The sequence below is a fragment of the Takifugu rubripes genome, chromosome 5, assembly GCF_901000725.2.
Source record: "Takifugu rubripes chromosome 5, fTakRub1.2, whole genome shotgun sequence".
NCBI lineage: Eukaryota > Metazoa > Chordata > Actinopteri > Tetraodontiformes > Tetraodontidae > Takifugu > Takifugu rubripes.
Genome location: NC_042289.1, coordinates 4,331,140 through 4,346,588, shown reverse-complemented (window position 1 = coordinate 4,346,588; position 15,449 = coordinate 4,331,140). Strand labels below are relative to the sequence as shown.

The 15,449-nt window shown below is 48.0% G+C and overlaps 1 protein-coding gene across 2 annotated transcripts; it reads right to left on the bottom strand.

Moving 5' to 3' along the window:
• Window positions 1-1,101: 1,101 nt before the first annotated feature.
• slc29a4a (solute carrier family 29 member 4a) lies at window positions 1,102-12,231 on the bottom strand. Of its 2 annotated transcripts, none has more exons than XM_029836743.1 (11): window positions 12,010-12,231; window positions 9,943-10,304; window positions 9,200-9,331; window positions 9,008-9,121; window positions 8,487-8,615; window positions 7,477-7,551; window positions 7,138-7,406; window positions 5,776-5,896; window positions 5,441-5,628; window positions 3,788-4,028; window positions 1,102-3,667 (listed from the first exon to the last, which is right to left on the bottom strand). In XM_029836743.1, exons 2-11 carry the CDS (start codon window positions 10,175-10,177, stop codon window positions 3,528-3,530), a joined length of 1,644 nt encoding a protein of 547 aa, XP_029692603.1. In that variant the 5' UTR covers window positions 10,178-10,304; window positions 12,010-12,231; the 3' UTR covers window positions 1,102-3,527. The 2 variants fall into 2 exon arrangements, with proteins under 2 accessions (XP_029692603.1, XP_011602046.2); XM_011603744.2 differs by having other exon boundaries at window positions 7,147-7,406.
• Window positions 12,232-15,449: the final 3,218 nt, after the last annotated feature.

Here is a 15,449-nt window from a genome sequence, read left to right as displayed (position 1 = left end):
ACCCTCTCTGACACGTGGGTCGTTGGCGGGTCTCTCAGCTCCGCACTCACGCTGGGATGATGGTGGTGATCCAAACGCACAGGAAAAGATGGAAAATGTGAATTGTGTCCTCACAGCTTCTCTACCTTCGTCGTCGTCGTCATCAGAGTCTGACTTCTGGGAAGTTTGTTGTTCCAAGAGAGTCTGAGGCCATTTTGCATGTTGACCTTTGACCCCTGTGTGATTGGAACACATTAGTAGACCTCTTTTCCTCAGGCTTCTTCAACCCCACCCCTCCTCCTCCTCCTCTTCTCCAGTATGTGGAGCAAGATGACTAATGATCACTTGTTCTTGTCACACACCAGGGACTCTCTTACCCTGCAGTCATGTTCCAAAATTAGCAGACTTAAACACACACACACTCACACACACACAAAGTAAGAGGAAAGTTAAATTAAGCCTTGTTTCTTCGAGGCTCTCTTTGTAAAATGAAAGAATGCCGTTGTGTTTGTTCAGAGAGTTTTGATGTCATTAAATAATGTCTAAATTTAAGCCAGTAAATTGATGACGGTCGTTAAACTGACGTGCGTAAGGGCCGGCTCCCAGCCTGGGGTCTCTGTGTGTGATTATATCCCAGCAGAGCCAGAAGTCTATTTAATTAGAGAATATGTTACTAGAAGCTAAATTCTGTAAAAGGACACAATGAAAAACACACTTAAGCCTCTTATTCATTGTCAACATATGTTCACCAGATTTCCCAGTTAATGCTAGAAATTCTTATATCAGATAAATAAAAACACCAGAATTTTAAACTTGACATTATGATAAAATGTATAGTAACAATAATCATCATCATTTACAACCTAAAGGGTGGATTTCAGCTGGAAATATGTATTATTACGAAAAAATGTTTCTAAAATCTTTCTTTACAGTAACTAATACTGATTTGTCGTCTATAGTAAAGGCGTTTGTCTCGGAGCATCAGCGCCCCCTGTTGATAGAAACGGTCATTACATGATTCTGAAGGAGTCCTGCACAAACTCAGAAACAATCGCGATGTCCTTGACTTTAGGGACACATTAGGGAGAAACAACAACAGAGAAAGAGGCGACCCACAAAGCTCTAAATAAGTATTTTATTGAGCTGTGATGACAGAACAATGCAGCACAGGACCAGGAATAATCAGCACCTTCAACCTAAACTGGGATACACGTACAAGTTCAGCCTTATTATTGAACATTTCTGCCCACTCTGCGGTAAACCAGCAAACGTTGAAGTTAAACTTTTAAAGACTTGAAGGACTCCCCCCCCAAAAAAACTGAACTCTTATTTATTTAATCACAAACATAATGAAAGCAACAGAAAGAGAGAACTCCTAATTTGCAGCCGGCAGCTAAACTAGTTTTCACTAATGGAATGGGCCACATTCCTCTTACAATGTTCTGATACATCACAGTGTGCAGTCGTGTGTGTTCAGGTCCGACTTCTCCCTCCTCTGCCTGGCATGATGGGATGCAAACATTCTTTCCCCATGTTTTCGTGCCCTTTTTGCCCCGTTCCTTTAATGCTTGGGCATCTTGAAGGGCTCGTTTTAGTTCCTGCCCAACAGTTTTTCACCCTGATAGAGTTTAAATGACCGAGCCAAATGTGTCCACTCATCTGTAGACGTTTATCTCATGGTTTTGGCACCTTTCTACACCTTCTCCCGGTTTGGATTATTCAAAACCTTTTCAAAGTATACTATTTCTTTCAAATGAAGGATTTCATTTCGTAAAATGAACATCAATTAAAAAAAAGATGACATTACTCTAAATCCTGTTGGAGTTTCACCCCATTTTGCACCGAAATACAGATTTCTCCCCCATCTCAGCCCTGCATGTGCCGATGCTGTCAGGTCAGCTACATCAGAGCTGTTAGCTTCACTTGGCATACATACGGACAAGGAGGCTCGTCCGATCCAAAAATAGGAGACAGAACAAAAACACACAATCCACTTGAGATGTGGCACATTATTACACTTTTAGAGGTGACGGTTTTACCTTTGAAAAAGACAGTGAGCAAACTCGGAGCAGTTTCAGGTGCTGCACTGTAGCTGTCTGGGAAACCTGCTAGATGACAACATGCAGTTACATCTGAGACAGAAACAGGCAGGAAAGATGGAAAATAAAAGCTTCCACTTAACAACTAGCTGGGAGGCCAGAGGCCTCGGGCGATAACACACCTCCAGTAATGAGGTTAGCTCCCAAACGTCCCCTGCTGACTTCAAACAGCGCCGATGCGAGGCTGAATTTAAGCTCCCACCTACCAACGGGCTCAACTTCCTAAAGTGCCCCCGCCGACCTCTGACGTTCTGGAACAGCAGGTGCAGGCGAGGGGTTCTGCAATCACTCGCTAATAACACAAAGCACAGCTGAAGCAGGGTGAACACGCTCGCCGTCTCAGCCTGAACATCTACAGACGCTCGGGGGAGAGCGTCCACCCCTCCGTCAGCTATTGAGCGGACTTTTTTTGGCACTTATTCGGCACCACTGAACCCTCTATCAATAAAAACACCATCCAGGGGGATTAAACGTACCGCAGAACTCGTTTAAACTTGGAGAACGAGGGGAAATCGATCATTTTCTGATAAGTCACATTTCTGTGGCCTCTGCTTAATTAATTCTAAACAGCATGTCATCAAAGAAACTAACTTTTCAAGGCACGTGGGAAAAAAAAAACCAATATATCTTCTAACTTCTGTTACAGTGTAAACTTGTCTCGCGTGTCAAATGTGTGTCATTATAATTGTTTGCCAAACGAGGTGGATATTATTACAAAAACCTCAAATACAGTTAAATGGATGTTAGCAAGCGGCTAACATTAGCAGCTACCACATTGACATGATTTTAAGGGAGGTCACTTTGTCTTTAGTATGAACGAATGTCATGGAAAACACGGTCATACAAACTACTGATGCTGTTTACTGCAAACAAGATGCTTGCGTATGTTGTTCCGGGTCACCATGGTGACAGCAGAACATGTGGTACCCGTGCCAGAGAATCTTTTTATCGTCATAAATCCTGAAATGTACAGTAATCCTCTCTTCTGTACAAACCCCTGATGAAGATGAGGGATAATAAAGTCTGAATCAAACAACTTTATCACAAAAAGAGCTCAAACAATCTGGAATGACAGCGATCTTCATCCTGTTTATCACAACACTTGTGATCAATTGTGAAGTGTAAACACACACATTCATCCTTGTCTTTCTACCATAGTGAGGCCTTTCGCAGACATGAGGACACGCCACCCTCTCCTCACTTCCCCAAAATGTCCTCACTTTGCAGGTAAAGAAAATCACATTCTGTAACTCGTACGAGAAAACACACACACACATTAAATGCTTCATCTGTTTTGTTTTTTAACTTTAGAGCTCATCGTTGTTTGATTGGAGATGGTAAGAATGAGTGAAGGGTCTCGGGCGTTGGACCTGAATCCATCGGCTTCACCGCTCTGCCCGGGACGTGTGTACTACGTGTAGGTGCGTGTTATTTTTGTGACGCTAGCAGTCAATATCCCGTACCGTTGGCAGGCGCGTGCGTGCCGAGCGTGGGGATCTTGTGTCCCGGAGTGGTGAAGCTGTAAGCCGCGTACGCCACGGTCGAGCCCACCATCAGGCCCGACATGTAGGAAACCGTCATGGTGTTCCCTGGAAACACGGCGAGCAGAGAGGAGACGTTGCTAACGCTGTGAGACACGCGACACCTTCGCAGGTGGATAAAGTGCGTTTACAGAAGCCATATTACGAGCACATTCGGGGGACCCTCACCTGCCAGCTCCCTCTGCTCAGGGGGGACTTTTCCTGCCGCCTGGATCATCGGCACGGACCCAAAGTACCCGTTGGTGACGCCCATGAGGAGGGAGAAGAAGCACGGCCAGGCGGGGTGGGAGAGGGTGGGGGCGTCGGCCGGGTACACACACATGACGAACAGGGGGATGAAGACCACCCTGAGGCAGGAGAAGAGGAGCAGGCGTCCCCCGGACCAGTCGTAGGGCAGCGCCGCCAGGATCTGGGAGGGGAGACCACAGAGCCAGCTCCAGACAGAACCGGCTTATCTCGCGCCGCTTCTTTTCAGCTAAAATGCCAAACTGGGCCGGAGGATGAGGAGCAACTTTCCAGCAGTCAGGTTTTTTAAATTAAATGCCAGACCTCCTGACTTTAGGACACCCGATAAGGTTTTCATTTCTGAAGTTGCCGATAACGCCTCACAGCTACGTTCAATTACCCCAAAAAACACACCGCCCCCGCTCCCAGGGTCAGTAAACGCAGCGGCGGCGTTAACAGCCTGGCAAGGTCAGCGCCGGTTCTGCTGTCAGCCTGATATAAAAATGAAACCACATCATCTCAGAGTGCAATAAAACTGACGTGCGGTTCAGGTAAAAGAAGGTTTAAGGAGCAGCAGGAATGGGTTTTATAGGCTGGAACCTCCTGATTAAAAGGCCGGCGAGATGTTCCGTGCACACTTTTACAATTGTACTCATTCATGAGACAGAGTCACGATCTAATATCCTCCGACGCTCTGCTGTGAAACGCAGTTTAAAACGTTAAAATCACTCCTGGAGCCGTTAAGTTCCATTCTGCTAATGCACCAGCTCCTTTTCACCCTCAGACAATCAATTTTGAGCCACTGAATCGTTAAAGCTGCTCGTTATTTTTGCGCCACCAATAGGAAAATAGGAATATTAGATAAAAAGATTATAAACCCACGCTCGGGACTTGACCTCTGACCCCCTCGTGTATGTTTTCAAGCTAAGGTTCCATCACAGGGTGGCGGCAGACACGAGCCGAGGAGCTGTCGCTCTTTGATCTGAAAACCTCCTGAATTTTACAGTTTATTCATGAGCTGCTGCAGCTTCGTGTGGTTTCATCTGAGACAAGTTTGGTCAGGAACGCTTTAACGGGAATTAAAATATTCCACGCTGGGTCCCTGCGTCCCTTGGTGGAAGCTGTTTACAGCCTGCGAGGACAGAAAACCCGGCTGGATTGTGGCCCTGGGCTCCGGTACCCTGGAGTATCTGTGCGTGTGTGTGTGTGTGTGTGTGTGTGTGTGTGTGTGTGTGTGTGTGTGTGTGTGTGTGTGTGTGTGTGTGTGCGTGTGTGTGTGTGTGTGTGTGTGTGGACCGGTGGGCTGTCCAGGGCATGATCCAGCCTCTCCCTCTACCAGCTGGGACAGACTCCAGCTCTCCCAGTGGAATAATCATCAAACAATAGGATGGATTTTACCATCATCCAAACCTTCCCAGTGTTTCCACAGTGTGTGTCCTGTGGTGATAGGACACACACTTGTTGTCTGCTTGTTGTCAACCCCCCTGATTTTGCTGATTGAGCTGATTTTGCTCTCAGGTTCACCACAGAGCAGCCACCCAGATATAAACCATGGCTCCCAAACACAAACGAGCCACCGTGGAACACGCTCCTCACCTTGCCGACAAAGTCGGACATGTTGAAGGTGGCCATGATGAGGATGGGGAGCCACTCGCCCATGGTTTCGTTTCGGATCTCCGACTCCAGGCCGGGGAACAGACACAGGGTGATGCTGTAGGTGATGGCTATGGACAGCATGTAGGCCCAGATGACGCGGGACACCACGTAGCGATGCAAGATCATGTCTGCTCCGGAGACACACACACACACACACACACACACACACACAGAGGGCGCTGGGTAAACACCGGTGACTTGGCTGCAGATGCATTTACATTTAAAATCCATCTGTGGGAACTGGATCCAGAGGGCAGCAGCTTAGACGGACGTACCGCGAATGCTGGGCCAACTTTTCTTTATTTTGGCCTTCGGGGCATCAAATCGCACATATATCCCACCCACCACGTCCTCCAGGCCCTCCTCTGCTACCGACGTTCCCGTCCCACCGTTTCCCTGCACACAGGCACACAGAACATCATCAGGAACATCGTCAGGAACATCGTCAGGAACATCGTCAGGAACATCGTCAGGACGTGAGATGAGAAAACATGATGCAACAGCCCGGACAGTTGCAGAATAAACACGAGGAGTTTTAAATGCTAGAAGTGTCTACAGTCAATTTGATGAATTTTATTAATAAAATACAGTAGTTATCACATGATACACGGAGCAGCTCCAGAACAAACTCTCATCCATTATTTACTTATGAGCTCGTCAGTCAACTGCAAAAGATGGTGCAACAGGTAAGAATAATCTGTCACGTTGTTGCTGTTCAGTGAACACATGCGCGCACACACACACGCACACGCACACACACACACACACACACACACACACACACACACATATACATACACACACACACACGCACAATAAACATGTTTCCTGATGATTATTTGCATAATTTACCGGTCAAGAAGAAAGAAACCCAATAAAAACACTTTTTCATATTCACCTCACAGAGATGGAGCACTGAACATCATCAGTTATGCAATTTTGCATAATAAGCACACACACGAACACACACATGCGCACCCAGATCCATTAGTTGATTAGATGGGCTATTGCTATTGCCAGAAGGCACTACTCCTGATTATCTCATAATAGAGAGTGCTGCCTTGGTTACCCACGGCAACCAGAAGAAAGAACCGCATCAATCAGCCCCCAGACTCAGAATCCAGCCCATAAGCAGCAACAGCCTAATCACACACTGCTGTAAAAGCACAGGAGGGACCTCGAGCATACACTTGTCTTTTGTGTGCTGGCAAACAAACGTACCCACATGACAGAGGCAACCGCCCGAGGAGAAGTGGCGGGTTTTCAGGCAACAACCAGCTGCTTCACAGAGGACCACAAACCCGCTCCACCTTCGTTTTTAACAGCTATTTTCTCTCTCAGTCTCTAGTTACAAGCTATACTGGTGCGTTTGGCACGTGCTGACTTTGACGCCATCGTGTGTGGTGCAAAATCTCTAACATGTTAGCTAAACAGCTTAGCCGCAGAGTAGCCTTTTAAATTCAGCGACAACGAAGGAGCTCACAGTCCAATATGATGAGGTCGTGAATGCTCCAAAGAAATTTCATGATGTTAAAATGTTCGATGACGGAGGAAAAGCGGTTCTCAACACACCAATTTCTTTTTAAATAAAACTCAATGTTCGGTCTTTTGCGCTATGTCACTACCCACGGACTTACAAATCTTACTTCCTCTGTGGTGACGTCGTGATGGACGCGGTATCCTGTCCCGTTGTCACGCGGGTCGTGACATCTGCCCGGACCTTTGGCTTGGCCGAGGCTGGTGTAGTAGCGGACGAATCTGGATCGGCGCACCAGGAGGTGAAGCAGGAAGCAGAGCATCTCCATGCTGATGGAAACCAGGAAGAAGATGAGCGTGTTCCTCCTCTCGTCGGCGATCAGCAGCTTGGTGAAGATGCGAGAGAGGGAGATGATCACCCCCGCCGTGCCTGGGGGAGATGGGGGAGGTCAGATGGATGCGAACACGAAGGAAAGTTGGGGGTGAGGGGCTGTACTCACTCTCTCCGGTCATCACCCCCTGCGTGTAGCGCTTGGGCAGCATCCCCATGTAACCATAGAAACTGGACTGCTGCACTAGGGAGGGATGAAGAAGAGCTTTATTACTGACTACACATCTCAACTTAGTCAGAGCAGCATCTGTTTAGAGGCAGCAGTCGACCTCTTGACCCCAGAGCGGCCAGACAGACGATGTCCTTACAAACAGGAAGTGGTTCAGTGAAAGGGAGGAGACCGCCGCATCTGTGGTCGCGCTGTTGTTTCTTGTTAATTACAGCGACATTCAGCTAGACTGTCATAAGCCCTTAGTAGCATAGCGTACTATACTATTAGGAGCTATAGGGGCTATGGGGGCTATAGGAGCTATGGGGGCTATAGGAGCTATGGGGGCTATAGGGGCTATAGGGGCTATAGGGGCTATGGGGGCTATAGGAGCTATAGGGGCTATGGGAGCTATGGGGGCTATGGGGGCTATAGGGGCTATAGGAGCTATAAGGGCTATGGGGGCTATAGGAGCTATGGGGGCTATAGGAGCTATAGGGGCTATAGGGGCTATAGGAGCTATGGGGGTTATAGGGGCTATAGGAGCTATAGGGGATATAGGAGCTATGGGGGCTATAGGGGATATAGGAGCTATAGGGGCTATAGGAGCTATAGGGGCTATAGGAGCTCTGGGGGTTATAGGGGCTATAGGAGCTATAGGGGCTATAGGGGATATAGGAGCTATGGGGGCTATAGGAGCTATAGGAGCTATGGGGGCTATAGGAGCTATAGGAGCTATAGGGGGTATAGGGGCTATAGGGGATATAGGAGCTATGGGGGCTATAGGAGCTACGCTATGGGAGCATCCAGATACCAGTAATAATGCATTTATCAATCTATAGATTGTTACAATAGGATTTTATTCATCTTTAATGGTTTAATCCTGAATTGTAGTCAATATAACACTATATGTAGTGTAGTGGTTTCATCAGCATGGTCATCATTGCACTGTAGGTTGCCATAGTAACTACCTGTACATCCGAAGGCCACCACCCCCACTGACACCAGGTTAACGACGTAAGCCTGTCTGGTGGTGAACTTGGCGAGCCACACGTCAAACACGCTGACGAAGACCAGTGGCCCCAGGGCCAAGATGTATCCTGCCGACGAAGAGACAAAGAGACGTTGGCGCGGAGCTGCTCTGACCGCACGGACGCGCATATGTTTGACAGGCGGCGTGCTCCAACAGACACCTCCCAGAGGACGGACGGAGCCGCAGAGCTGCACTCATGCACGCGTCAACATCCCCCCACATTTATTATTCAGCTCTTTCCATTTCTGCTCAAACATTCTGGGTAAACACAACAATCGTCCTCGTCCCCCCCGCAGTGTGTTCCTCCAGCAGCAGCAGGCGCTCCAATCCCGACAGCCTCCATGGAGACGTTCAGAGGACGCCATTTTTAAAACATACATGTTAAAAAAAACACTGGAAAATATGAAACTTCTTTATGTGTATAAGATTCCGATTGTGTTTGTCTGAGGGCTGACGTACCTACGGTGATCCTGGTGTGCATGCTGAGTCTCTCCACCAGCACGTTGTTGAGGATGACGGCCAGCAGAGCCACCACGATGTATGTCAGACTCATGTCAAACACTATAGACGTCCCTGAAACACACACGGCAGCTGTGAGTCATGTGACCCACCTACAGCGGCTTCTAAATGAGGCCGGGATCCGGAGCGCACCTTTGAATTTGTGGTGCAGGTAGTCGACGTCCGTGATGAAGCTGTTGTAGGGAAGCAGGAAGCCCACCCCGGCCAACAGCATCGCGAAGTAGATGCCATGGTAACGGTCGTCGGGGATCGGCTCCTCGAAATCTGAGCGGGGACGCAGAGAGAAGAGTCGTTTTAAACGGCAGCAGCAGCAGAGACGGATAAAAAAAAGGTTAAAAAAAAATTCAATGAAACTGCGACTATTCGATGTTTTTCTAAGCGAGTCAGCAACAAGATGCAACTTGCTGGGACAAATGAGGCCGTCTGAAATCATCTAAAAAAGCTTCTGAAAGCATTCAGGAGCTCCAGACTTCAGAAAAAAAAATAACCTACAACTATATTTATTACTTCAGTCCAAAATTTATTACTTTCCCAATAAATCTGTTGAAATTCCCCCCAAAAAACCCAGTTAACGTCCCGTCTTTGGGTAACGTCTTTACCAAAAGACGAACGTCGGCCCTTTGATCACACCTGTGAAGGTGTGCACGCACATAGTGGTGAAATCTGTGATAAATACTGTGTCATGTTTCTACACAGTTGTGAATTAAAGCTAACGGGCAAAAGGAGATGGTCTTAGATCAAAGCTGAAGCCCAGAATGGTGTTTGCTCATTGCAGTGCAGAAGACCAAACCTTCTACTGATAAAGAATTTTTTTTCAGACATTTTGTGATTTTTAGAGCGGTATTTTTGTCTTTTCGGAACAGAAGCGCTCTCACCAGGCTGGGACAGAGCGAGAACTCCTCTCTCTGGGACATCTTTGCTGCTCTCCTCCTCCTCCAGCTGGTAGGAGTCAAAGCTGTAGCTCTGCACCACGCTGCTCTCTCTCCCCTCTCTCCAGCTCTCCCTCTGCACATCCCTCCATCCGGCCCTCACTCCATCCCTCCACACGTCCCTCTCCTCGGGCGTCTGAGCCGGCGTGGGCCTGCGGCGCTCCGCTCCAACTGAGCCCATCTCGCTTCCACTGAAGTGTATCCACGCACACACACGAAGACCGAGCGGGGCAAACTACACACTCTGGAGAGCGTGCATGTTAAAACAAAATCAAGGGAGGCGGGAGACCGTCAGGGGGGTGGAGGATCTGCGGGGGGGGGGGGGGAGGACAGAGGCAGAAAACCAGAAAAAAGAAAACGTCAGTGGAAGAATCAAGGTTAGACATCCTGACGAAAGCCAGCCGGCTGTGCGAGCGTTGGTGTGTGAGGGGAATATTAAATGAGAGCGGAGTGGCACAGGAAGCGTGAGTGAGATACACAAGGTGAGCAAACAGAGCACGACAGGAGCCACACATCTGCTGGAATATTCCCCCACCGTCTCCCACTTTAACGCTCTAACATTTCATAAAGTCAGACACACGTATCGAGTCGGAGAGGAATCAAAGAGATGGAAACATTGGCCATTTCCTCTCCTTTTGCCTTTTGTGGAGTTTGGTTTTCAGGAGTTAGTGAAGGAGACTCGTCTGAGGCCGATTCCTGAGGCGCAGAAGGCTGAGCAGGAGGTTGATGCAACACAAGTTTCACTGTTGCTACATGACTCCTCCCAAGTTACCAGATTTGGCTCCACTATTTTTGGACACTTTCTGAAGAGCTTTTTTTTTTTTAGAAAATGAAAATGAGAAAAAAGTGGGACAGAATTGACTTTTCCTGGAACGAACACGTCGCGCCGTTGACGCCACTATAAAAGCCACTTCAGAGTTTCCCTCATCCTCTGCTTGTATGGTGACCAACACGGGTTAATAATGTCCACATCCCATCAGCAAGGCTGATTAATTTTGTTATGAAATTCTCCATGTGGATGTGCACACATTTGAAAGTGTGCTTAAGATTAGAGCAAGAGTTTGCTAATTGATTATTCATCATGGATCATTAGGAATGGTTAAAATATTGCAATTTCAGTTGCACTCCCTGCAAATCCTGCTAAGTATTTACATAAACCAATATATAATGAGACGTCTCCCTTCTTGTACATATGTATAATGAGACGTCTCCCTTCTTTCACTGCAGCAGCTGGAGCAGGGCTGCTCTCAGACAAACTAAACTGTTTGGGGAAAAAATGCTTTTGTTGCACGGTGGATCACTGTGTACTGGCTGCGTTCCATGTGCAAACGCGCGCGCGCACACACACTCGCTCACAGAAACGTCTGTTGTTTTAACCTGTGTGGTTACACACGCACGCTCGCTTCCGCCTCAGCTCTGCAGAAACAGGCATGTGAGTCAGATTATTTTTAAATCCTCTGCTGCCTGGAAAGCAGCAGATGATGTAAGGACTTTATCTTCTGGGTAATTTGGGCTCATTCAGACGCAGGTGATCCAACCGGAGACTCTCCGGCAGAAACGGCGAATGCGCGCAGGGCTCACGGTGGCGCGCTTCACCCCATCTGCTGCCTGCAGGGGGCGCGCTGAGCCGTCGACGTTTAAATTAAAAGGCTCCAACCAGTAACGCGTAATTGAACCGCAGTGAAGGTGGCAACATTGACTGGTATGATTAAAAACACGAAACAAGACAGACAGACGGGCAGACAGACAGGCAGACAGACAGACAGGTCGATTTCCTGGCGGCATCGACATAAATCTGCGGAAATCAAAGGCTCATAAAAACCCCGGATCAATTGTGCTCATGCGCTTGTTTGGATTTTAAAAAAAGAAAGAAAATGGGGGGTAATTAAAGGTCAAAACAACATATGTATCGATTAGAGAGATTCATTGCAGTGTTTTAGTAAGAACGCCCGGATTCGACCAGACCAGAGACAAAAACAGACAAACAACAGGTTATTAATGAGCCTCTCCTACCTTCCGCGTCCCCTCCCCTCTCTCCTCTCCTCACCGCTTCTCGTCCGCGGCTTTCAAAGACACCAGACGGGCTCCAAAGTCCTTTACGGGTGGGGGGCACAAGGTAGTCTCTGTCGGCGGGATCGAGCCTCTTCCTCCTCAGGCTTCCCTGCTTTCCTCCATAGGGGGGAGAGTCGGCGCCGTCCTGCGTGCGCTCCTGACGCACCACGAACGCAGACGGAGGCTGAGGAGAGAGAGGAAAAAAGGTGGGGGGAAGTGGGGAGAGAGGAGGTGAGGCAGGAGGAGGAGGAGCAGGAGGAGGAGGGGTGTTTCCTCTGGCTGCTCATCTTTTTTGACCAGTCTATTGGAAAGGATCATTTTAAACAGGGTTGGAACCATGAAAACAACTTTTGTTCAAGCAGAATGTTGTTTCAGGACTCAAAGGGGAATCAAAAAGACCTGTTTCCTAAAATAGTGCTCCTCTACTTTGTGCCTGATGTACAACAGAGGCGAAATGCTCGCAAAGGCAGCCATAAACCTGAAAAAGCAAAAAACAACCATCCTAGAAAAAAACACCTTTGTCAGTTGCCTTCAACACTTAATGAGCAGCCGTTAGATCCTCCGATACCATCGCAGATCAGCACCAGCTCAAGAATCTCATCTCCTTTATGTCCAGCCGAGGTGGCCATCAGCCCCAGCAGCTGCACTGGGAGGTCTGACCCTGTGACGGCGGATCCCAGTTGGTCCTGTGCAGCGATATTTAAGATTTTCTGGATCCCATCCAGGCACAACAATCCCTGAAATGCTGCGTACAACGCAAATCAGCTATGCAGTGGAATAGTTACACAACTTTAATGCTTGAACTTTATCTGCTTGTATAAAATTGGAGGGGGAAAAGGGTCTAAAGCTGCTAAAATAATAATCTCTAAAATAGAAGCTCTGCTCTTGCAGAGATGAAAACTTTCCGTAAGGCTTCATAACTCCAAACTGGTAGCTGAGTAATGGTGTCCCTAAATCACCTTTGAAAAATCTTCACAGGTAATTTATCACGCAGATTTATCACTGCATGGTGCTGGTGTGTAATGGGTTTCCTGGCAATAGTGTGGGCTGCATTAAGGGGGGGTTCTGCGTGACGGGATTGTTGATGTTTCTCCTCGGGTGCAGATTTCAGGGGAGAAGAGGAAGAGAAGAGATGGTCCAGGATGTGAGAGAGCTGACGCCTCAACCTGAGCCAAAACCTGCTGAAGATGAAAATAAGAAGCTGCCAACTGTCTGTGATCCTGCTGAACTCTGCTCCTGTCAGGATCCAGGTCTGTTCTATTCTCTGCACTGGTCTCAGTGTTTCTAGGGTTTGGATCAGATCATCTCTCTGGTGTATTCATTAGGAATATCATCTGAATCTGTATCTGGTGGTGCTGGTTAAACCTCCTCCTGATTATTATTCAACTGGACAAACTGCTGTATAAATCAGAAAAACCTGCCAGGGTCTGGTTTTCCCGCCTTGACCTCTGACCCACTCTCCATCAGTACCAGGGTACAGTCAGTTCCAACATGGCTGCTGGATCCTGTTCGCTGTAGCATATTTTCATCTTGGTTTCTGCAGTCCTGTTTTCACACCTGCAGATTGTGTCTGTTCCTCCTTCCTGTTCCAGATTTGTCCTAGCAGCCCTCCATAAAGGGCGGAGGAGGCGAAGCGCGTTTCGCCCAAACCGAACAATATTTGGCGTGAAGTCACAGCAGAAATGTTTCCTGTCCGACCTCTCGGATCTGCTGCTGCACGCGGGCCTGCAGGTTTGACGTTGATCTGTGTGTCAGCATGCGTTCATCCCTCCATCCACTCGCCCGTCCCTCCCGCCAGGCCTCGTTAAAGATGCTTAGCTTTGACGGCGCCTCTATATTTAGACGCCGGTTCAATCAATGACGGCAGTGACTCTGCACAGGGAGCGTTCACCTCGGAGGGAAGAACGGAGAAAACATACGCTTGTGAGTGGAGAGGAGGGAGGGAGATCACAAATGACAGCGAAATGAGAGGGATGCATCAAAAATCAGGACACCCAGAGGGGATGAGCATGAGGAGGAACCTGCATCAGGAGGAGGAACAAAAGAGCGAATGAGGGGGCGAACGAGGGGCAAAGGAAGGAATATAGAGGGGGACGAGGACCGAGGGGAGGAGGTGTGGCGGGGGGGTTCAGAGGGACGCTGGCAGTGGGAGAGAAACATAAGCGGCTGAATTAAACAGCAGAAGAACAGCGTGAGATGTCACAGAGTAGTTTTAGAGGCAGATAAATAAAAGATGGAGGCCAAGAAAAGGTTTAAATATGGACAAGAACCAGAGGGAGAGAGAAAAGAGATATGGACTCTCCCTGCAAATGCAGCAACAACAGAGGCAATCGGTGGTCTGAAGGGGAGCTTTAAAGTAATTTTAGGGTGGGTGGGTGGGTAGGTAGGTAGGTAGGTAGGTGGGTAGGTAGGTAGGTAGGTAGGTAGGTAGGTAGGTAGGTAGGTAGGTAGGTGGTAGGTAGGTAGGTAGGTAGGTAGGTAGGTAGGTAGGTAGGTAGGTGGGTGGGTGGGTGGGTGGGTAGGTAGGTAGGTAGGTAGGTAGGTAGGTAGGTGGGTGGGTGGGTAGGTAGGTAGGTGGGTAGGTAGGTAGGTAGGTAGGTGGGTAGGTCCGTCTTTGACTGGGAGGCACCATTGAAATGAAGCTGTGTGATTTAGTGGCTGAGCAATTATCACTATAGAGCTGAAGACTCCCCATGGAGCATTTCTGCACATGCAGTATCCTCTTTCTCTCCCTTTCTTTATTCATTCATAGGTCACACACACACACACACACACACACACACACACACACACACACACACACACACACACACACACACACACACACACTCTCTCTCTCTCTCTCTCTCTCTTTTCCCCTGGGAAACTCATCAGACGAGCTGTTTTAGCTGCTCCTCTGGTTATTTCCATATCCCTGATGAGATTACTGTAGTAATCGGAGAGGTGATAAAACCATTACCCACAAGCCACCACTCCCCTCGGTTGTCCGTTTGTCTGATTCTTATCTGTCTGTGTGGTCAGTCGGGACTGGAAAAAAGGAAGCGAAGTAGAGGAAAGACAGAGAAAACAGAGAAAAAGAGAGATGAATTGAGAGAATGGCAATAATTAGACCAAATTAAGGGGGAAAACGCTCAATCTGATGTGTCCTTGTCGTAGTTCTAGAAAAGTCATTTATCGTCTTCTATGGGTTGTACACAAGTCTCATGTTTAATCTCATCCAAATCAGCCATATATACGTGACATCTACACACAGACACTCGAAGATAAACCCAAGGTTAACATGCAAACTAGGTACGAAGACAAAACATCACTATTACAAACGTTGTGCCTCAGAGAAGCGTAAGAGTAAACTAACCCTCCTGAGTCTGTGCATGTGATCACGGGTTCCAGTCTAATCCTCA

Excerpts from the sequence above, each read along its gene's own strand:
- slc29a4a (XM_029836743.1), bottom strand. The coding sequence starts at position 10,177 with ATGGGCTCAGTTGGAGCGGAGCGCCGCAGGCCCACGCCGGCTCAGACG. Across the intron at positions 5,897-7,137 it reads CCACAGAGGAAGTAAGATTT|GGAAACGGTGGGACGGGAAC; the intron begins GTAAGTCCGTGG and ends GCCTGTGTGCAG. Across the intron at positions 4,029-5,440 it reads TGTCCGACTTTGTCGGCAAG|ATCCTGGCGGCGCTGCCCTA; the intron begins GTGAGGAGCGTG and ends CTCCCCTCCCAG.